Source organism: Parambassis ranga, chromosome 24 (genome assembly GCF_900634625.1).
Source record: "Parambassis ranga chromosome 24, fParRan2.1, whole genome shotgun sequence".
Taxonomy (NCBI): Eukaryota; Metazoa; Chordata; class Actinopteri; family Ambassidae; genus Parambassis; species Parambassis ranga.
This window is the reverse complement of record NC_041043.1, coordinates 5,016,374-5,039,701: the sequence shown is the minus strand read 5'-3', so window position 1 is coordinate 5,039,701 and position 23,328 is coordinate 5,016,374. Positions and strand designations below refer to the sequence as shown.

The window sequence follows — 23,328 nt, the reverse complement described above, 5'->3', positions numbered from 1 at the left end:
CGTATGTCTGATTAACTGGGGACTCTAAATTGAATGTAAGTGTACAGACTTTTTTTGGTTTCCAGTATCTGAATTCAACAAATCCTAATGTGATCAAGCGCTGCTCAGAACTTCCACCAAACCTTCCAGTCACACAGGAATGGTCAAGCCATTCCTGGAGAAGGAAAGCTCCCAGAAGAACGAATTGAAGGTATGAAAGATACACTGCTCTCAATTAAGACTATTGATAGGTTACTTTTTATAGCAGTATGTAGTGAGTAGCCCCTGCCTCTGTTATGTCAGTATCATGTCATCCTTTATCCTTTGATTTATTTGACATTTCTGGCAATTGAATGTTTTCTTCGATTATTGATTAATGATAAAGGCAATGATTAAAGGCAGTCCCCATCTGGTAAATTTCATACCCTAAATGCCCTGATATCATTAATGCCTGATATAGTGTATAAAACAATTGATGTAAGGGTTAAAAGGGACATATTTGTTCAGTGTAACTGTCTTACTGCAATGATATGGCATCATGTGTGTGTTTTAAATATTTACGAAAGGAGAGAAAGAACTAGCGAGTTGTTTGACATTTGCACAGAGTCTAAAAACTATAATAGTCTGTTGTCTTTCAGTGTCAGCATCTTTGCTGACATTTTAAAGTTCAAGTTGACACCTTCAACAGCTGCTGCGACTAACACAATGAAGGTTTGAGTACTGTGTGATGTCAGATTTATTTATTTTAATTTTCCTAATGATCACATTAAAAAAATAAATAAATAAAATAAAATGAACCATTGTACAGAGTAACTGTCAGCCTTAAAGTTATATAAGGGTTTCTTCATTTAGGGATAAATAATATGCAATATGACAGAACATTTGGATTATCTATACTGGACGTTGTAGGCTGTAATCACATACAAATATACAAAATATATAATAAAACAGCATACATGTTTACAAGTAGATTACAGTCCACACAAACTGTAACATTTTAAATACTTCATTTAAAGATAGGTCCACAAAAAAGCTTCAGTCAGTAACCTATAACACCTTAAAGAGTTTAAAGTGCATGTAATAAGAGATGTATCTTTTTCAACCATAGGCCAGAAACATTAGATCGGTATGGTGCCCTGTTATTGTGACAGAGTGGGACCTCATTCCTTCTGACCCGTCTTTGCTGCAACCTGCAAAGATCCCCTTTAAACAAGACCTGATTATTTTTAGACTACAGGATACAGTCCGTGTATGTGATACACTGTAAGGCTACAATAATTAACAATAACAACTTGAAGGCGTATCGTTACGCCAAGATAATGTTGTTCAGATTCGGCGTCATTCTCACTCCGCAGTCTTCAGATGTAGAGGTCTTCGTGTTGGGTTCGCGTACGGAAATGGGCCACTGGGACCCTGACAGAGCGGTTCCGATGAAGGCCACACAGAAAGTCCCGTCCCCGCATGAACCGTGTCTGTGGATCGGCGACGTGCAGCTGGCCGAGCCGTTCAGAGACACACTGTGGTTCAAGTTCCTCCAAAGAGTCAGAGGCAACTACATCTGGGAAGGTATACCGTTTGCACGCATGCATCAGATTTACCGGCCGCACGGATCCTGTCTTTGCGCTGTTACAGAGATTTATTGCAACGAGGCAGCGTTTAGGGGAACATAAAATTATAAAATCAGAAAAAAAACAACTCCGCCATATTTGCTTCGGGTTGTGTAATGCATCCTTACTGCCACACGGTGGCGGTAAAGTAACATTAAATGTTCACCATGTCACTGATTAGATTTGCCTTAATTAACATATCATCATTAAAAATACTCAATAAAAGTAGAATTTCCCTCTGAAAGCAGCAGAAAATGCAAATATCTTAAATGTGTTAACTATATTTGATCTAATACATAACATATCTCACATAGAAAAGTGTGTGCATTTATTATATATATTGCAGCTTATTTTAATAAAGGAATCTGCTCACTAACCTGTTGAACCTTCTTCATCCTCAGGGAGTGGTCCAAGCCATGACAGATGCTGCTCCTATGATGAGAGTAATGTGGTGGATGGAGTGTACTGTCATCCGATTGGTCACTGGATAGAAGAAACAGGACACACAGATGAAATGAGACACACCACCAATTTCTACTTCAGTGTTGCTGGTCAGAAGGCCATGCATTTCTCCAGGTAATAAAGTCAAATTTAAAACGCACTTCATGGGAATGTTGTATGTGTCAAAATGTCATAGTTCAAATCAGATGATTGTTAAAAGGTTTATTTTTACCGTACACACATGAATGTTTTATAACTCAAGAAAACTACCTGCAAATAAATAGAACATCCTCCAAAATGCTGACATTCACTGTCATGTGGACAATAATAGACTCTGTGTCTGTAATTTACAAGATTGCCAAAGTTCTTTTGTTGTAGGCAGCAATAAATAGGCAGTGGCTTGTTGGAAGTTCTTTCTAATAAGACAGAGATTAATGAGGTCCTATGGGACTAATTAACAACCAATAGTGTGAGTTTATTTTGTTTAAGGATTGTTGTTTTGGCATGCTGCCATAGCTTATAGTCTAAGGAAACAAGGGCAAAGACAGACATGTACAGAAGAGACCCCCCAGGTGGAAATCTGAACCTTGGATGTCTACATTGCTCCTCCTAAACGCCCTCTTTTTAATGAGGGTTGTGCATTAATTTGTATCCTTCACACAAGTTTAATCACTTATTCATTTTGATAGTGAACATTTAAAACTCCCACCTTCCCTTCTTACAGGACAGCAAAACCTCAGCTGTCTCTTCTTGGATGATTTGATCTGTTTTTTTGTTGTTTTTTTTTTAACCTTGCTGTCCTCATTTTGTTGTAATTGCTTTCTCCCATTTAGAAAACAATAGACCTTTTACAAAAACAGTGCAAGCAGTTGTCTTCAACCTTGCTGATGATTTCAAGATGGAGGGGGGGAGGACACAGGTGCAGCCACAGAGGCAGTGTTCTCAGACCAGATTTATTCATAAGGAGGGTTCAAAACCAGGTAGATAGTAACCCCCCCAAAAAAGAAGTTTGATGACCAAAAAACTCAACAAAAAGAAAAACTCTACATGTACAACATGTACTCAAAGACAGCTGGCAGGGAAGACAAAGGCGGAAGTGAAACATACAGACAAGAGGAAATAGAGTCCTTCAAACTAAAACAGGAAATAACCAAAACAACCCAACACAAATAATGCTGAATACCAAAAAAAAAACAATTAAACAATAAAAAACAACCAAGACCTAAGGAGTTACACGGTAAGGAAGAACAACAAAACAACCAGAAACACAGGTTCATGACAGAAACAAGGAAAACAACAACAAAAGAACTCAGGATCATGACAACATGAGTTCTTTTTTTCCCCAAGATAACTGTTACTGTGATTGATAACTGTTTATAATAATAATAATAATAATAATAATAATAACTTTTAAATATTCCTTCTTTACACATTGCTGTTAGGGATCGTAAAGACATTTGATGTCCTGTCCTGCAAGAGGGTGTCCAGTTACACACCATTCACACATTTGACCAGACGTAATGTTTGGCAAGTGTAGTGCTGAACAATTTACATTTCATGTTTATTCAGAAGGTTGAAGCAAGCTGCTTGGAGGAGCAGAGAAACGTCTACAAGTCCGACTGCCTTGCTTGAACCTTGTGAATGAAAATGACCCGGATGTCTGAGAATCTTCGACATTTCATGTTTACGTAAAGTAGATCTGCTTTATATCTACGGCTGAACTGTTATGATGACAAATCAATCTGATGCAAGGATGCATGTTCATTTTTGAATAAAGTATACACACTGGCCTTAAACTGATGACACAAATAATCACACGTAGAATCCAGCATACATAAAATCAAATTTTCTATACACATCCTCATTTTGACAACAAAAAAAAGTTGTCATTGAAACTGGCACCAGGAAGCCTGAGGCAGTGAGTATGCAACCTGCATACAAATAAAGAGGCCTGGCTGCTACAATCAAGTCTTAATTTGTGTCCGAAGACCTTACAAGGCTTATGTCAAGGACCTGTGCTCAGAAAGAAGCTCTGTGCCTTTGTATCTTACCTAATAATAGCTTTTTAAATTAGCCTCACTGACCTTGCCTCTACGTTTGCCCCGAGTATCATACGCTCTCGGTAGTAACTAATAAGATTCAATGAGACAGGTCAATTATTTGTCATGCTCATATTTACGGGGTTATTGGAACTGTTTCTGTTTTGATTTTGTCATTTTACATTGAGATGTTTGTTTTTCAGTTTTATTCAGCATTTAAAATAACCAGACACAGGAGGCAAAACTATAGCCTTATTTCAAAAGATGACATTAATGCATAGGTGAGTTTACCCTTTTTAAATTATGAAATATAAATAACAAAACAAGAGAAACCTTCATATTCTTCCAACATCTAATTTTGTCATCGGTCATTAGTCATATTGCTTGTCATACATGACAGGTACAAGAAAAGTTGTTTATATAGTTAATATAACAGCAAAGAGGAAAAAAAACATCCACTCTTTTGTAACAGAGCTGTTTTGCATATATAAATAAATAAAAACAGAGACAACTGCTGTTGACAGTTCAGACACCTTAACTGCAGCACCATTCTAGGTCGATGAGTATTAACACTGTCCATCCTTTTATGTGTCACCTACTCTTACTCTTACAGTTGCTGACTGTATGAATACTAATGAACTCTAAATAGACTGTCTGAAAACAAAAGGGGTCAGAGAGAAGATCAGGAGAGACAAGAGGTCAATAAAACATCTCTGTGGTGAGGAAAGGGTCAACTACCCACTGATATGTTCGTAAACAAAGTAAAATGTTTCTTTGCAGACATTTGGCATGTGGAGCAAAACACTGGGAACCACAATAAATGTAGAATATATCTCTTTTTATTGTCTGCAGGGTGCTGCCGCGTGTTTGGCTGGGCAGCTGCCCCCGACAGGTGGAGCATGTGGCTATAAAGATGAAGCATGAATTGGGCATTACTGCAGTGATGAACTTTCAGACAGAGTGGGATGTGGTGAACAACTCCCATGGATGCAGACGTGACCCTGGTGAAGCCATGACACCAGAGACCATGATGCGGTTATACAAAGACTGTGGCCTTTTGTATGTGTGGATACCCACACCTGACATGAGCACTGAAGGTAAGGAGGACAATTAAAGTAATGAGGCACAACTGCATTGTAGAGCTCCTTGAGAAAAACATCTTTTTTAAAGCAAAAGTCAGATGAAACTGGATTCACTTACAACAGGGGTCTCAAACTTGTGGCCTGCGGGCCACTTGAGGCCTTTTTTGCCCCTTTTTTTGTGGAATACTTGATGAGGCCCAGCCTCACCCAGACTCTACCCCCAGCGGCCCCCCAGGTAAGTTGAGTTTGAGACCCCTGACTTACAAGATACAAGGTCAGGTTAAAAAATTAAATGGAAGTTTTAGTTATCAGGTATCCACTATGAGTCCAAACATGAACCAGGTAGATGTAATGATACAACAGAACTTGAACAAGACTGATGACAGATAATCTGGAAAATAAGTGAAGAAGAGAAGGTGAATGAATGGCTGACTGAACACAAGATCTGTAGACAGCAAAATCAACAAAGGCCAAAAGTAAAACTGACTGAAAAGTTGAGTTGTTTCAAAATAAGTGTGTTTTTGTCTTCTGCAGGTCGGATCAGAATGCTACCCCAGGCAGTGTTCTTGCTTCATGGTCTCCTGGAAAACGGTCACACTGTCTATGTTCACTGCAACGCTGGTGTAGGCAGATCCACAGCAGCAGTGTGCGGCCTGCTCATGTACATCCTTGGCTGGACCCTAAGGAAGGTGCAGTACTTTGTGGTAGCAAGAAGGCCGGCAGTGTACATAGATGAGGAAGCTTTAATCCAAGCACAGACAGACTTCACTCAGAAGTTTGGCCAGCTACGCTCATCCTTATGTTACCCAGAAACGTAAGAAGTGAATGTCCCTGTACTGAAGTCTACACATTTGAAACAGAAATCTAAATGATTTCTTATATATGTAAAAACATACTGTACAGTCAATAAGAAAGTCACCAAGTGCCAGATGAAATAACTAGTAGCAATTAAATGAACAGTTTTTCTACTTAAATCCAATATAGGTAATTTACTCACTTCAGCTGAGTGGCTTTCAAAATGTGGTTGATCTCCAAGTATCTGGAGAGAGCGTTCTGCTGGCTGCCAGAATAAATGTAGCAAGCAATTAATCTCAGTGTGATGTGTTAGGTTTTAACTCTGCCATTTAACACCAACAGCTGCAAACTGAGCACTTGGAGTCAGCTGAGGATATGGTTAGTAATTTTTTTGTGTATGTCCACAGGGGTGTTTGAAAGGACCTTTTCTTTCAGCCTTTTTTGCTGCAATCAATCGAACAGAGTTGACATTTTGAGAAGGTAACTTTTAACTGATGTATTAAGCTGCAATAAATAAAAGGAGCACACAGACAAACAAATACCAGTCTGCTAAAAACAGAATGTTACAATGTAGTAAATTTAGAAAATGATGAAATGAAACCTGCTCTTCTATCTGCTGTTGTGTCTCTATCTTCATGCTGTGCCCCTCAGTAAATAAACCCCCTTTTTAATTTCAGAGGAAAAAAGATGTTTTCCCCTTGTTTTGAAAGGATTTTTTATGTGCATGAAAATTATACTCGTTGCCAAAGCTGCAATTCGGTTGTTAAAACCAATATATCAACAATGCAGCTCACTCACAGTCAGAGGTACTCCAGGCTCCCAGACATCAAATAACACAGCTCCACCCCATCTCTCACAGAGCATGATAGTACTTCGTCTCTATTTATTTATCTGGAAAAAGCTATTCCAATCCACCTCCTAAATAACAAAAGCATCAATTCTTCCAGACTATTTAAATGCATACATTGTAACTCTTTAAGACAAGGGACATTCACCATTATAAATTTCAACTGTTTCACAAGTGTCTTACAGAGATTTAAAGAGTCTTTTGTTGTATTTCTAGTTCTGTTACTTTACATATTTGCCCTGCTGAAGAATCTTATCGTCAGGATGGGTAGTAATATATAATCATCGTGGATTTCAAAACATTCTTTAAACTTAAGATAAATGAAATGCTTTTGTGTCCTTTTTGGAGTTACTTTAAAAAAACTGACCGGTACAAAGTATTTTTGTCAACATGATTTTTTGGATATGTCACATGAATAGTATCATAATAAAAAGATTAAAAAAAGCAGTTGCAAATGGGAGATGCATGATTTGTTATATGTTTTAACCTAAACCTTTTCCAAAAGTAGTTTTTTTCCACCATATCTTATTGGAAGTCTTTGAAATGACTGGCAATCAACCTACAGTATTCTGTTGTTTAAATTGAGAGAAATTACAAAAAGCAAATTGGAAATATTGTTTTACATTTATTCATTAAAAAAACACAAAAAAACACAAATCTCCCAAAAGCACAACTGTGCCAGGACAATACACAATGTATTTGTGTTATGATGATTGTTTTGGCAATGTCTCCTGCAAGCAAACAGCTTACCTGTAGTGTATTTTCTCCATTCCCTCCTTTTTACAGACACATTGTGCATCCGTTTGGATTTACTTTTGCTTCAATGGATCTACCGACTGAGACTGACAATTTCCTGAATTTATTGCCGGAAAAATATTGGGCATAATTTAAATACAATCTGGTCAACTAATATTTGAGCTCATTCAACCATAAAAACTCTTTTACTTATTTTACGGATATTAATCAAAAGGATGGGATTACATGAACTGTCTACAGTAAGGCAGGCAGATGGGCATATGTTATGATTTGGTATGCTTCAGCAGCCAAAACCGACTTACTGCAGAAGCTTTGCTATGATATGAGAAACTGTACTTTGGCAGTGCAGACACATTTTTACCCCTCTGACATACATACCTCATGCCAGAACTTGTAACTAAATACAGCACAACCACACATTGAGTTTTTTTCTGAAATAAACACCATATATAAAGTACAGATTATGTTACAAACTGCTCGGAGCATATCAGTCTCTTATGTTTACCAATGATACCCTTACCACAACATACAATTGTGCATGTGTAGCATGTGTTTTGATTCTATTTAGAATCAAAATCCATTTCACTTTATTCTCAACTGATGCTTCATGATTCTGTTTTATTTTGTATGTCTGATTAACAGAGCTTTTTAAAGTAGGCATTATTTGTTTAGATTTGTTAGATTTCTGGGTAACTACCTATTTGTTCCCTTTCAAAGACTTGTTATTTATCTTCAGTGCAGTTGTGTTAGCTTGAATAGTCTGCATTTATTCAACATAGAGAGGTAAAGCTTTTTCATCTGCAGAAGCAAATCCACGACTCACACCTCTAAAAAGCTAAAAATGTTTTAAATTCATCACGTCAGCCTGGGTAACCCTGGTCAATTTACTTAATAGATTCCAAGTCCTGTCATATCATTTGCATGGTTTCTGTTCACTGTGGACTTAACAAAAATTCAGCAACGAAGACTGGTCTTGTGAAATCGAGCCTAGCTGGCAGGTATTAAATTTACTGTGTGTATATAAATATGATGTCAAGACTTGATAGACATGAATTCTATAGAGAAATAAAGAGCAGTACATTCTAGCATGTTTCCTTTTACTTGTAGATGCAATTTAAAGAAAAAAAAGAAGTTTGTTGAAGGCTTTAGTTTTTCAATGTAGCCCAAACTGATGTGAGACTAACCTTTAAAATTCTGGTGCTAGCTGGGTGGTTTCATTTATTATAATATAAAAATGTAGGCAAATATCAGGAGCCATCAAAACAATGAGCAGACAGCCAACTGGAAGGATATTCCAAGCAGCCAGTTTCTTTTAAGATGGACTACTGGCCAACTAAACTTTAATGCATTTTTTACAGTCTGAGTCATTCCACAATCTGCTCATGGCAGCATCCCACTGATATTCAATAACATCCATCCCTCGTCTCTGGTGGACCATACTAATGACCAGTCTGATTATGTGGACTGAAAATGAATAAAAACTGTGCAACTATTTGATTTCCTAAATAATTTCTGGGAGTTTGCTTTGATTAAAAGTGTACTTTTTTTTAATATTCAGTTTTTACATATTACAGACCTATGCAGTTTGTGACAAGTAGTAGTCAGGTAGTAAAATAGCAGTACCAACAGTGTCAAATATGTTCGCTGTGGAAGGATAGGTGTATTTAAAATTCATGTTTTTAGTGGATGAAAGTTTGTTCGGCTGGATTTGAAAAAGCTTTGAATAATAAATGTTGCAAAGATTGATCTTTGTCACAAAAATTGCTTATGCTCTCATTATATGCTTTTCTGGAGTTAAACTAATGGCATCGGTCTGTTGATCACTGTTTCTGGACTGCAAGAGATTTTTTATTTCACCCCACACAACACAATGCAATATAGATGATTGTTGGTGGCTGTAATTATTGTCTTAATTTATGATGCTCAAGCACTGCACTTAATTTAAAGACATAACTGCTCATCACAAAGAAAGGAAGAGTAATTGGTGAGAGGAAGAAGAGAAATGGATGAAGTAAGTCATTTGATTTGACAAGTTCCCCCCACAGCCTGTCTCCTGACTGGCTTCCTGTAAAATCTGTTCTTGCTGTCAATACCCCTGTTGTTCTCTCCATCTTCTACATTGCTGCTGCCATTGATCAGTGTCAGCAGGACAGATTCTGATGTTGATGAGGGAGGGATACAAAGCTGTGTGTGTGCTGGTGTGTCACAGAAAAACAAATGAGAGTGTAAGAGTTGGGTGTTGTGCACAAGCCCTGATGAAAACACTGTTTTTATGTTTATGTTTTATGTGTCAGGAAAACGTTACAACAATGTATCACATTCTGCAGGACAGGATGTCATTTATCATGCTGAGTGAAGACTGACAGCTCCTTGCAGGTAGACACAAGGTTCAATGACCTTGGACTTGCCTAATAGAGATATATCCCAAATCAATATCCCATCTGTTACCTGCAGCTCTGCTCCGGGTCACTGTGCTCTTACCAGGTGTCTGAATTTTAGTCTCTTTCTACTGTATTTGCTTATTATTAGCTCTAACAGAATTTCCGTCTTTATATATTTAAAAATATCACACCTATTTTTTTTCTTCACTTCTAATCAAACTAAAAGGATTTTGATTAGAATATCTGTTGGAATTGGGAGCCTGAAACTATTTTTGCCCAGATGATTTATGATCCCAGCTCCATTTGTGAGAGGACGAAATGCAGACTATGATGTAGATTTACAGCATCATAAATCTAAGGCTCAGATTGCCAAAGATAGTGTCATTAAACCATTGTTTGTGGTCACATTTTAAACAGGCTCTCTCTTCATCTGATCGTGGAAGTGGTATGTTTGACAGCTTGACAAAACAATTACTCACTTCTTTGTCTCTAAATCACGTCAAAGTTTTCCTTTCAGTTCATCTTGATAAATTGAGCTACTGATCTGCTATTCCATCATATGGTTTTGCAGTAAATAAACTGGAAATAAATGAAATGCACCTGTGCTGTTAGGGTGTGTCTGCACAAACTGTATTCATATTGTTTAAACCAAATAAGACTGGACAGGTATACATTACTTTGTGAAACTAGATTGTTTGAAGCACATAATTAAGCCAACTAGCCTACAGAGAAAGAAAATAGAGACTGTGTGGCTGTGCATGATAAGTGGGCCTGCCTCCCAGTTTCTTTCCTCCTGCCTGAATCACTGATGCCAGATGCCAAAGCTGACAGCTCAGTTAACACAGTAATCATGAGATCAATGAAAGCTTAACGATCCAATGAAAGACATGCCCATCATTTCATCACGGGACGGCCTGCTATATGTGATGTATCAGTAGTTTCTGAAATTTTTGTTTCTTCATTTCGACATGCACATACAGTGCACATGTATTTGCACTGTATGAATATCGGAATATAAAAAGTTGTCTTGGTTTTTCACATCTTTCTTAACTATCGTATTGTATCGTATCAAAGACCAGGTTGATGCAACATAACAGCCACATCTTTTATGTTTATCTTTGGAATACACGATTTCTGAATGTCCTTGCCCGATTGCTAATCCTATAAGAGCCCGCTGTTCCACTTAACACATCCCACATGCTCCGATTGCATTGTGTTGACTATGATCACTGAGACCCAGCAGCCCACTGGGCAAGAGGATGACCTGAACTAGTTTGACAAGGGACAGAGTGTGACTCCAGCATGCTTCGTCACCTCCCTCACCCTCGAACAATTTGACATGGACTCTCTGCCAGAACAGATAACAGTTACTACAGAGCAGGGAACAACCCTGCACACATGGTTCTAAGTCCAACACACACTGTCATTGACCTCTTTCTATCACTATGGATATTCCTACAGTGTATATCTACATGGGGGAGTTACTAGGGGGAAAAAAGACTGACTACTTAGCCCTCTAAAATTATTTAAGACAAGTCGTTATCTCACCAGACCATTCAAAGGGGTCTATGCATATTGTTGGGGTGTTTACTGTGCTAAAAGCTAAAAAGCTGATGATGTGCATATTTAGTATTACAAACCTGATAATGATTCACTCCACACAACAGGAAGCAAATTTAGATTACCCATCAGCTAATGGGGCATCTTTGGACCTGATTTTATTTCCCTCTTTCAACATTACTCTAAACTGGCTGATGAATAATCAGAATGAAGTCATTTAACTGCCTATGTTTGGTAAACAACACCCAGTGGAAAATAAACTTGCTTTACAGAGCCTTTTCTTTCCCAAATCAAAGTCTGCAGAGCTAGGAGGTGAGAAGAGGAAAAGCTCTGGTGCTGTCAATACCATTAAAAGTTAATTTGGTGTGTTGATTGTGTCTTTGGATGATGAATCCTTACATCATTAATAGGACAGACCTGTGTGTGCAGGCATGAGGAGACATATGGCTGCCACTACGCAGGACCCCCAGACTCATAAATCACCAGTGACACCACATAATGAATGCAGGCCTATCAGAGGAAATTGGCTTGCCCATCTATATATTTGCTCTCTAAAGTGATGATATGATGATATGAAATATGAAAAAGTAAACACCAGGATGAGAAACTTCTTCAGTTGTATGACATTTAAACAAAAACATCTGTTTTTATAAAACATACCTACAGTGTTGCACTGCTTTTTGCTGACTCTTGTCCTGAATTTCTGCTCCCTGTCTTATCTTCATCTTTACCAGCACATCTGGGCCCTGCAGCCAGACAGATGGAAACTACATGAGGCTTGTCTTTAGTCTGGGGATTAAGCCAGGTGTTCCAAACTTACTTCAGGCATATACTGGTAAGATCAAATCCCTTAGGACATTACTAGGGGCAGTGACGGCTGGTATAAATGGGCTAGTGGGGCTAAGCCCTCCCTACTTTACGCAATAAAAATGAGAAAGTTATTGTCTAAATAACATACTAAAGATTGTTATAAGTTTAACAGTTACGGTAGTTTGGCAGCAGCAACAAATAGTTAAAAGAATAATAAAGGTTATCTCTAAATGGGCTCATATACAGCTCGAGCTCATCAAATCTGCTCCTACTTATTTTCCGAGTGTAAATGATTGACGGGTATCATGTTCTGCCCTCGCCATTTACTGACTATTTCGGCTAACTTCATTTAGCCCACAGGCCTGACCAATTAGCATCAGGCTGGCACTGGGTAAAATGATTGAAAGGTGTCGTTTTTGGCCCTCGTGATTGAATACATTGGGCTGATTTAAGTAAGCCTAACACCACTGTAGGAAGACAAAGATGAAGAAGAAGAAGAAGATAAAGAAGACAAAAAACAATGGGTGCTAAATTGAATGAGGTGGACCTCATTAAGTTTTTCTACAAAGTAAACTGGGACAGGACAGACTAAACTTTTAGTTTAACTAGCTATGGCAGTGCCTTAGAGGCTTTAATGTCTGGTCTGTTAAACCTGAATATGACTGCAAAGCCTTGAGGACCTATTCAAAGTCAAATTAGTTTTGGAAAGGGGGGGGTAATATTTTAGTTGTCGTATACTATTAAAAAAAGCTGAAATATTTTAGGAAAGTTGATTCATTGTTGATTAGAACTTGTAAAGTTTGCCTCCATGGTCAAATCACATGCACTAAGATTGGTCTATGATGGCTTTGCAAATGAAGCAGGGAGAAGTTTGCACTGTTGGACTTCACCTATCCATCTTTATCTTCAGAGAAGAAGTTCCATTTCATTCAATGTCAATCTTTCAACCTAAGCATACAAGTTATCGCTTTCTCATTCCCTTTCACACACACACACACACACACACACACACACACACACACACACACACACACACACACACACACACACACACAATTTCACTTGAAATCCCTACCTAAATTATCCTGCAGCACTGGGGGCCTGTGAAACTGCCAAGTTGATGGGAGGGCAGGAGGGGATTGTGGGTAATTTCATGTCACATTTCTAACAAACTGATGTCTCTTTGGACAGATAATAGCCTACAGCAGACAGTGACAGAAAAGGCATAGTCATACTAGTCCACCTTCTCTTCAAATACTCACTTTCACAGAAACTATGCAGATTTTTTTTCAGAGAGGGATTTACATTTTTTTCACATTTATAATGGGGTTTGCTCGTTTCCCTGGTTCGGCTGCCTGTGAAGTCTCATAAGAATACCTATTCTAATCTAATACCACCTATCTAATACCATTACAAATGAGAACTAAAGATAAGACAGACAACACACTCATCCTTGTTTCCTTCATTAATCAGGCCACATGAATGGTACATCGCTTTTAAGGCCACTGCTCGTTTTTTGTCACAATACCACTAAAGCACACTGCAGGCTACAACACTATACAGCTCTGTGATAATTATCTCACAGAGCCCATCTAAACTAAAGAGACTGCCTTTTTAACAGTATCAGATCTCCGTCCTGCAACAACAAAAGAGAGGAGTGATGCTCGATATTAGTGACAAGACATCTGTAAATATCAGTGTTAAAAATAAATATTCAAACTTTTTCCTAAAATCTATTATTGCAATGTCCAATGTGAATTCCAATAATGTTATCAATCGCGTTAATGAACTAAATCAGGAAACATTATTGCATTCTCTTCACCCACTTTCTCAGCTCATGTTTTACAGTTTGGTATCTGCACCAAATCTTATTTTTAGTTTCCACCATCCTCTCCTTAGACTCCTACTCTGCTTCTCTTTTTGCAAATTGCTCAGGTAAAAAAGCAGCAGCAGTGTAAGATCTAATCTGGGCCCTCACTATCCCGACATACTATATACCACCAATTTTATGTTCCCCTCTCTGTCTGTACCTTCACCCGACTTGTATTTTACCTTTACCATCTTCACTTTTTAGGACTCATCATTTTCTGTTCTTATACTTTCACGTACACTAAGCTTCTCTATTATCCTGTTTTTGTGTTGTCTCATTTATAGGCACAATTAACACACACCTTCGTACTGCCCTTTTTTTAGTGAAAAGAGGAACTATGCTTTGCTGAGTGCCACCGTGCCGTTGTTTGCATTTACTGTTATTAGGGCCCGAGCACGGAGGATTGGTGCGATGCCCTGTTGGTGGCTGCTGCAGCAACATCAAAGAGTATATGCACCAGATCGGTGATCTGGTCATCCTGCTTCCACAAATCTATGACCAGCTCCAAAGGCCCTGACTGGAGCACCTCTGTTACTACACATCATTGTAAGGACTCCTGGGCATCAAGTTCAGTGGGTCAATTTTAAAAGCCCAGGATAACCTCCAGCCAGTGCAATGTGCTGACAATACTCATGCTCCTACAGCACTCACTCTCACTAACAGCCACCTCACTGGCCCACTGAGAAGGGTGGCTTTGCCACTTCAGCACTCATCCTGCTCTGACATGTCCACTTGCTTGTCGCCCACTTCTGTGCCAAATATTTCCCCTTACTTCAACAGCTGCCCCTTTATCACCAGAAAAGAAACTCTCTGGCAAAAAAGAACAAGTGACAGATATTGTGTACAGCAGATAGTGTGTCTGTCCTTCTTCCAAGGAGTCCTGCTGAATTACCCACTGTCAGTTGTATGAGATCTATGTGGAGCATAATAGTGCCTTCAAATCCACTATGAAATGCATGTTTTAAATTACCTTTGGCATGTAAATAGCAGCTCCAGCGCGGCACATGCTTACATAACAATCCTCATCGGCCTCATGGTACATTTAATAAACAGTCTTGTGTGGCAGTGCTCAAAACATCCTGCAGGCAAGAGGAGCAACTTGAATGAATTAGCATAAGTATTTGTAGTACTCTCAAAGAACAGTGAGCTGCTTTGGGTAGTTAAGGGGGTCATTAATCTCAACCCTTTCACTTCAAAAAAGAAAAACAAGAGAATCATGCATTATGTAATATATTAAGATGTTGCATTATTTTGAATACTTTACAACATGATCTAGGGGTGGGCGATATGGCAAACATTTTATATCATGATTCTTTAATAATAAAATCAGTAAGTGACAATTTTATCATGATTTGTTTTTACATTGACACTAATTTGCAAGTTTCTGTGTAAATGACTTCAGGTAGCCTACTCTGTCACTTCTCAAAAACTATCAGTAGATCTAAAAGTAAACTCTGATAACATGCACTCAGTATTAGTTTTCAATAAACATGAAAATTTAAATAACAATTACAGAACAAATAAAGTTTTATTTCAAATAGGTTAAAAAGAAGACTAATGTAATTCTGTAAAGTATTATTCAACATTTAAACAGACTGAAGTGTGCCTCCTAAGGTTAAACAATAAATACAGTATTGAGACTTAAGTAAATCTTAAAGTTCAATGTGATTTAGAACAAATGATCAAACTTTAATGGGAATCATATCTAAGGAAAAACAGAGCTGCTGCTGTCACCTCTGTCCACCGTTTACTAGAGTCCTCATATGGAGCCTCTTCATCAAATGTCTGCGTTATTGTTTTGGTGACGTCATTATAGGGTTGGGCGATATTGGCAAAAAAATTAATCACGATTAATTGTGGCATTTAGCCGATAACGATTCATTTGACGATTAATTGATGACAATTGCACTTACATGTTTTTGACTCTAAATCGCCACATTGTTCTGAATTGATACTGACAAATCATTAGGTCAAGTGAACTACTTTCTTTCTAACAGGCTGGTGAGTAGTGATTAGGCATAAACCAGCCATGGAAATATGTATTGATAACAGATGCACAAACTGTTTCAAAGTAATAATGAAGCAAACATTTAAAGTAACTTTGTTCTTCAAATGTTCTTATCTTAAGTCATAGAGCGGTGCATGTCAGCATTAAAATTAAACAGGACAAATAAGTTCAGAAAAGTCACATCAGTGATTATTAAAGTTAAAAAATGTGTCTGTGCAAATTAACCTGTGACTGAATATGTCCCACACTAGTGCATGTTTTCACTCAGACTGTAGAACAGCAGCAGAAAAAACATTACAAACAAACCGGACAATTCCACATTTAAATGTATGTCTGTGCAAATCAAGCTGCCTTATGTTCTTCCAGCGCTTAGTTTGGTCGTAGGGAGCACGATGACTAACGTATCGCGGATTCTCGGCTGAGCGGAATTCTTTCCGATATCTGCTGGAGGAGACTTCGCTGTTGTAATGTTTCCTATCTTGCTGTGGAGTCCGTAAATAAAGATTGTGTCCTCGTTGTGCTTTCTTCGGCTTTCTTCGTGCTCCGGCTTATGGTGACAGACGTTGAACCTCTGTTAGGAACGTGCTGCTCCGCATCATTTAACTAAACACCACTGTCTTCCACCATTATTGTTATTGTGGGCTCACATGTGCGCACTTGACGGTGATGGTGAGTGTACGTCTCACACAAAAATGCGTGATCATGACGAAACGCGACTTATCGCCGTAATCGATAAGTGGCGAATATTAATCGGTGACAGTTTTTCTGGCGATTAATTGCACACGATACGATTTTGCACAAGCCTACGTCATTAGCTGTTGCCTCTGTCTGCATCTGATGTAGGCCCTTCCACTGCGACACACATCGCGCACACACACACAGACACAGGCTTAGAAGACACTCCGCTGCTGCCGGCAAAAACAGTACCGAACATTAAGGTGGACTTCATTTTAGGGACCAGTTCCTCCGTTTTCTTTTCGTTTTCAGCCATAGCATTTGACAAAACAAAACCTGATTCAGTTAGGAGCAGTGCAAAAAACCATGGCTTTGACGATCTCAAAATCGCGTTGTCTGAGATCGCAATTTTCGGTCTAAAACCATAGATCGTTCAGCCCTAACATGATCCTCTAGCTATAGTGCAGGAAGAGAGGACAGTTTATGTACATTATATTTGTACATACAGTATGTAGTCTGACCTGCTTGCTTCCCATATCAACTTCCAGTCCAACGATCCAAGATACACTAGTAACAGATAAATAAGATGTAAAATGATTCTGAGATCAAGTATTAACATCAATTTATAAAGGTTTTGGATATGTCTAGGTGCTCAAAAACTTCTACATGCTGAAGCCAGAAGAAAGTGAAAGACATCTATCAGATATTTTCTAGTGACACCATGCATTTTACACACTGATAGAGATTCAAAAGAGCTAAATTCAAATTCGACAGGGTTGGACTATGGTGATGAATATAAGACTTGTTTTAAACATTCGCACAAAGCAAGTGTTCCTGCTAGTGTTTTGTAGAGAGGATCTTGGACTGATTGCCAGGAGGTACGGAGAGAACAGAGGGCTGATTTAGCAATGATTGTACTTTGTCCCAAAACTGTTGGCCACTATGCTTACGTGAAGATAGTGATGACTGTCTGATGAGCTGAAGTTTCAAAATAGAAAGAGCCAGAATTGCTCACTTGTATTTGTACTGCTTCCAGTCAAATTACAATTAGCATCCAAGTCTATGCAGACTTATACAATAAAAACACACAATAGATGTTACAACAATTTATCAACGAAAATACATGTAACATTATTGTTTCAATGGAAATAATTGTAATAATTGTTTGTTGTATGAATATTTTTCAGAAGATAATGAACAAACTGACTCAATATAATGGATTAAAAACTGGTCCCATGGGGGGGGGACTTCCGGGTTATGGAGCAAGGCAGACGTGGCTAAGTGAGCTCCGCGAGCATGTGATAATTATTGTTATACTACTACGGTTACTAAAACACATTTTTGGATATATACGCGTGGACGTTATTTCCTTTACATTGGGTTCCCTTTCTACTGTTTCTTTGTGGCGTTCTATTACTTTATTCTTTGGCTACAATGATGCGGAAGCAACGACAGGCTGCCAATGCTAAGGAGGGTGAACAACCTGCTCATGGCCAAGCCGGTAGCCAGACGGATGATTCTCTAAATGTGACAACTTTCTCGGACCTGTTGAACGGTTTGAAGACGGATATATTTGGGAAGATTGACTCTGTGGTGGAGTCGCTTAGATCTGAAATAACATCAGTGAGAGACGAGCTAGCCTCATCTACTAGCACTCTACGGGCTACGTTGGATTCTCATGCTAACCGACTGGTCGAGCTCGAGAACACTGCTATTTTCTGCGGGGATTCTGTGAAAGACCTGCAGACCACTGTTACCACTCTGACCAGCGAGGTATCGTCACTGAAAGTCAAATGTGAGGAGCTTGACAACAGATCTAGACGCCACAACATCAGGGTGGTTGGCTTAGCGGAAGGTATGGAAGGCTCACATGCATGCAACTGGCTGGCTAAATGGCTATGTGATGTTTTGGAACTTGACCGCGAGCCAGCGGTCGACCACGCTTATAGAGCGCTACGTCCCGGGCCAAAGGGTGGCGATGCACCGCGCCCAGTGATTATAAGACTGCTATATCAGAGGGACAGGATTGCTATTCTTCGCAAAGCCAGAGCAATTGGGGATGCTTTGAAACATGATGGAAAACGAGTGCATATCTTTCCTGACCTTACGGTTGCCCAGTCTAAAAAGCGCGAGGGGTTTGCTGGTGTGAAGCGTCTGCTGCGTGGGAACTCTGCATTTGCGGACTATGGTTACTTTCACCCAGGCCATCTGAGAATTACCTTACAGAACGGGGATCGGCACAGATTCGAGGACCCAGCTGCGGCGGAACGCTTTGTTCGCCGGCACACCTCAACTCGGGGAGACTCATCTGAAGAGATGAATGACGGCGCTTCTGATAGTGCTCATATGGACTCAGTGCCATGACTGATGTAAGGTAACGGGCCTAGTAGGCTATTACGGAAATTTGATGGATCACCCTCTAGTTAGTTAACTATGTAAATGACATAAATGGAGGTGACATTGGCTAACCGTTGTTTTCCCTTTTTTATTTATTTTTCTTATATTTTCCCTTTATCATTTTTTTTTTATTGTTGACAAACTATGCTATCTGTAGGTTATAGCTGTTGTCCTGCCAATACTTAAATTTTATTTGTGTTTTAGTAGTCTCATTGAAGATATATATCACATGTTCCTGTTGAAGCATTGGATGCTTCTTGAAGTTCTGGAAGGTAACACAATGTTCTTAACTGCAGTTCGTTTGGGGAACTGTTTGGGGGGAGTACCAGGCTTGTGGTTGTTGCGTTTTCAAAACATTTTTTTTTTGTGTATAACTATTGTGCATTTTTTTGTTTTTGTTTTCTGTTTACTCACTTATTTATGTATTTATTTCCTCTTCCCCTCCCCTCTCCTCCCTCTTTGTGTGGTCCCTCATGTTTCATCACCAGGTTTAGGGCTGTTTCCAGTCCTTAACTCTGTTTGTATTAAGCTGTACTACTGATATTAGGTTAGACTCTCTATGGCTATAGACACAGGCTCTTCGACTCAAGGAGGTAGCCTCCCTTTTGTGAGTTGGAATGTTAAGGGCTTGAACTCACCTGTCAAATGCAATAAGGTGCTTAACCACTTACATAGCCTACATGCCATGATTGCTTTCTTACAAGAAACTCATTTGGGAGTTTTGGAACATGCAAAACTTAGACGAAAATGGGTTGGGCAACTATATCATTCTAACTTTTCTGGCAGGTCAAGGGGGGCAGCCATTATAATTCATAAGGCAGTTTCATTCAAGGCAGTCCACACTGTAGCGGACCCCAATGGGCGCTATATTTTTGTATCAGGCAGGTTATACAATATGCCTGTGGTTTTGGGCAGTGTGTATGCGCCAAACTGGGATAATGAGTCCTTTTTTCAGAAACTTTTTTCAGAAATCCCAGACCTTCAATCCCATCACCTCATTTTAGGGGGTGATTTTAATTGTTGTTTAAACCCTGATTTAGACCGATCCTCCACTAGACCCGGCCACAGCTCTAAATCAAGTCATGTGATCAGGTCTTTGATGGAGGAATATGGTGTCAGTGATCCATGGCGGTTTCTATATCCTCAAACCAAAAAATTTTCATTCTTCTCCCCAGTACATCACTCTTTCTCACGTATTGATTTTTTTCTGTTGGACGATAAATTACTTTCCAATATACGCTCGGTCTCATATAATCCTATAGTCATCTCTGACCATGCCCCTGTGTCCCTTGTGCTTTCTTTCCCAGAGAGGCCTAATTTGCGTTCTCCCTGGCGTTTTAACTCGCTCTTGCTTTCAGAAGAAAAATTTGTTAATTTTATATCAGACCAAATTGATTTCTTTGTTTCCACCAATGTTTCTCTAGGAGTATCCCATTCATTGATTTGGGAGACATTTAAAGCCTACATCAGGGGTCAAATTATAAGTTTTTCTGGATCCCAAGAGAAGCAGCGCAGGGAGCGGCAAGGTCAGCTTCTTACTGAAATAGCTAGGCTTGACGATGAGTACGCCTCCTCCCCCACCCAGGAGCGATATAAAAAAATAATCACATTAAAATCTGAGTTTGATATTTTAGCCACAGAACAAGTAGAATCTAAACTGCTAAAGCTTAGACACTCTGTCTATGAATATGGTGAAAAGCCCTCCAAGCTGTTAGCCTATCAGCTGAGACAGGCCACAACTTCTAATCTAATATCTAAATTGTCTACCCCTGCAGGCTTTACAATTGATCCTTTAGAGATAAATAGTCTCTTTAAAGATTTTTATAGCTCTCTCTATAAATCTGAACAAAATGCAGATCCCCAGACATTAGTATCTTTTTTTAGTCAAATAGATATGCCTACCATCTTGCCCAGCCAAAAAGAGACTCTTGACCAAGCGCTCACTGGAGAGGAACTCACAAAGGCTATTTGCGCCATGCAATCTGGGAAATCTCCAGGCCCCGACGGACTCCCTATAGAATTCTATAAGAAATTTTCTTCAAAAATTGTGCCTCTGCTGTTAAATATGTTCCGTGAATCTTTACTATCTGGTATTCTGCCCCCTTCTTTACGGCAAGCTTCTATCTCATTGATACTTAAGAAAAACAAAGATTCAAATCTATGCTCCTCATACCGCCCCATATCATTACTTAATGCAGATATCAAGATTCTCGCTAAAGCTCTTTCTCTCAGATTGGACTCTGTCCTCCCCTTCATCATACACCCAGACCAAACAGGTTTTATTAAAAACAGGCACTCTTTTTTTAATATACGGCGTCTTTTCAATGTTATTTATGATAATAGCTCATCGGAATGTCCTGAGGTGGTTGTGTCCATGGATGCTGAGAAGGCTTTTGATAGAGTCGAATGGACCTATCTTTTTCATTGCCTTTCTGAATTTGGTATAGGTGAGGGCTTTATAGCCTGGGTACGGCTCCTTTACTCCTCTCCGCTGTCCTCAGTACGCACTAATGGCAATTTCTCTGACTACTTCTCTCTCCATAGGGGCACCAGACAGGGCTGTCCGCTGTCCCCTCTTCTTTTTGCAGTGGCAATAGAACCGCTGGCCATTGCGCTCCGTGCTTTGCCGACTTTCAAGGGAATCTCACGCCATGGTATACAACAAAAAGTGTCTCTGTACGCTGATGATCTTCTTCTATTTGTCTCTAAGCCACTTGAGTCTATGCCAAACATCCTTAAGACATTAGATTGTTTTGGTGCAATATCAGGATATAAACTCAATTTAGAAAAGAGTGAAATCTTTCCTGTTAACAAATCTGCCAGTATGAATCTACTTTCACAGCTTCCATTCAGAGTGGCAAAGGATGGTTTTAGATACCTTGGCGTCACAGTTACTCCTAAGTATAAAGATCTTTTTGATGTGAACTTTAATACACTACTTGCACAGACTAAAGATGATCTTAATCGATGGTCGATCCTCCCTCTATCGTTAGCAGGTAGAATAAATTCAGTCAAAATGAACATTCTCCCTAAATTCCTCTATTTTTTCCAGTGTATTTCAGTTTTTATTCCAAAATCTTTCTTTCATAGCTTAGACTCTGTAATTTTACAGTTTATCTGGAACAAAAAGGTCCCACGACTACGGAAGACAGTCTTGCAGAAGCCTAAGGGAGATGGGGGGATGGCCTTGCCTAATTTTACTTACTATTACTGGGCGGCCAACTTGCAGATAGTTATGTACTGGATGCGAGCAAATTCGGATACGTCACCTGCCTGGTGCCGGTTGGAGGCCCTGTCATGCGCACCCACCACTTTATGTGCCTTAGTTACATGCTCCCCTATTCTAACTAACTTTAAATTTGGGAAAAACACACTTGTAGCATCCACTTTACGTATTTGGAAGCAACTCTGCAAGCATTTAGGGGTCAAGACGCCATCGCTTTGTATGCCAATTAGTTATAATCCTTTGTTTCCTCCTTCATTGCAAGATGGTGCTTTTATGCTGTGGTGTGAGAGGGGCATATGTACTGTCAGGGACTTATTTGTAGAGGGTATCTTTGCTACCTTTGAACAGCTATCTGACAAGTTTGAGCTCCCCCAATCTCACTTTTTCAGGTATTTGCAAGTGAGACACTTTTATAGAAAGACATTTAAAGATTTTCCACATATCCCAGCTGATATTCCTACTGATAGAATTTTTAAGTTACCCCTGATGATGAGTGGTGTTGTATCTACACTTTATAATGTTTTACTATCTCTTTGCTCCCCCTCTGATGAGACTCTTTTAGCTCTTTGGTCCCAGGATTTAGGTAAAGACCTGACGCCTTTGTGGGGGACTATTCTCGGTCGGGTCCATTCATCGTCAATATGTGCTAGACACGGAGTCATTCAGTGTAAGCTACTACACCGTATATATTGGACAAAATCTAAGCTATCCCGTGTGTACCCCAACACTGACCCACTTTGTGACAGGTGTCGCCGTTACCGTGGTACACTCTTACATATGTTCTGGACATGTCCCTCTTTACATACCTACTGGAATCTTATATTTTCTTCTATTTCAGACGTGCTACAGATAGAC

The 23,328-nt window shown here is 39.2% G+C and overlaps 1 protein-coding gene and 1 long non-coding RNA gene across 2 annotated transcripts in view; one reads left to right on the top strand and one right to left on the bottom strand.

The window, feature by feature from the left end:
• The first annotated feature begins 1,246 nt into the window (after nucleotides 1-1,246).
• epm2a (EPM2A glucan phosphatase, laforin) lies at nucleotides 1,247-5,966 on the top strand. The gene is made up of 4 exons (XM_028398089.1): nucleotides 1,247-1,545; nucleotides 1,988-2,162; nucleotides 4,919-5,163; nucleotides 5,683-5,966. Exons 1-4 carry the CDS (start codon nucleotides 1,299-1,301, stop codon nucleotides 5,964-5,966), a joined length of 951 nt encoding a protein of 316 aa, XP_028253890.1. The 5' UTR covers nucleotides 1,247-1,298.
• LOC114429192 (uncharacterized) overlaps nucleotides 2,012-23,328 on the bottom strand; it is a 40,409-nt gene continuing 19,092 nt past the window's right edge. Inside the window, exon 3 of the long non-coding RNA XR_003669629.1 lies at nucleotides 2,012-2,069. This is a non-coding gene — a long non-coding RNA (uncharacterized LOC114429192). The remainder of the gene's footprint in view (nucleotides 2,070-23,328) is intronic.

Excerpts from the sequence above, each read along its gene's own strand:
- epm2a (XM_028398089.1), top strand. The coding sequence starts at position 1,299 with ATGTTGTTCAGATTCGGCGTCATTCTCACTCCGCAGTCTTCAGATGTA. Across the intron at positions 1,546-1,987 it reads AGGCAACTACATCTGGGAAG|GGAGTGGTCCAAGCCATGAC; the intron begins GTATACCGTTTG and ends CTTCATCCTCAG. Across the intron at positions 2,163-4,918 it reads AAGGCCATGCATTTCTCCAG|GGTGCTGCCGCGTGTTTGGC; the intron begins GTAATAAAGTCA and ends TATTGTCTGCAG.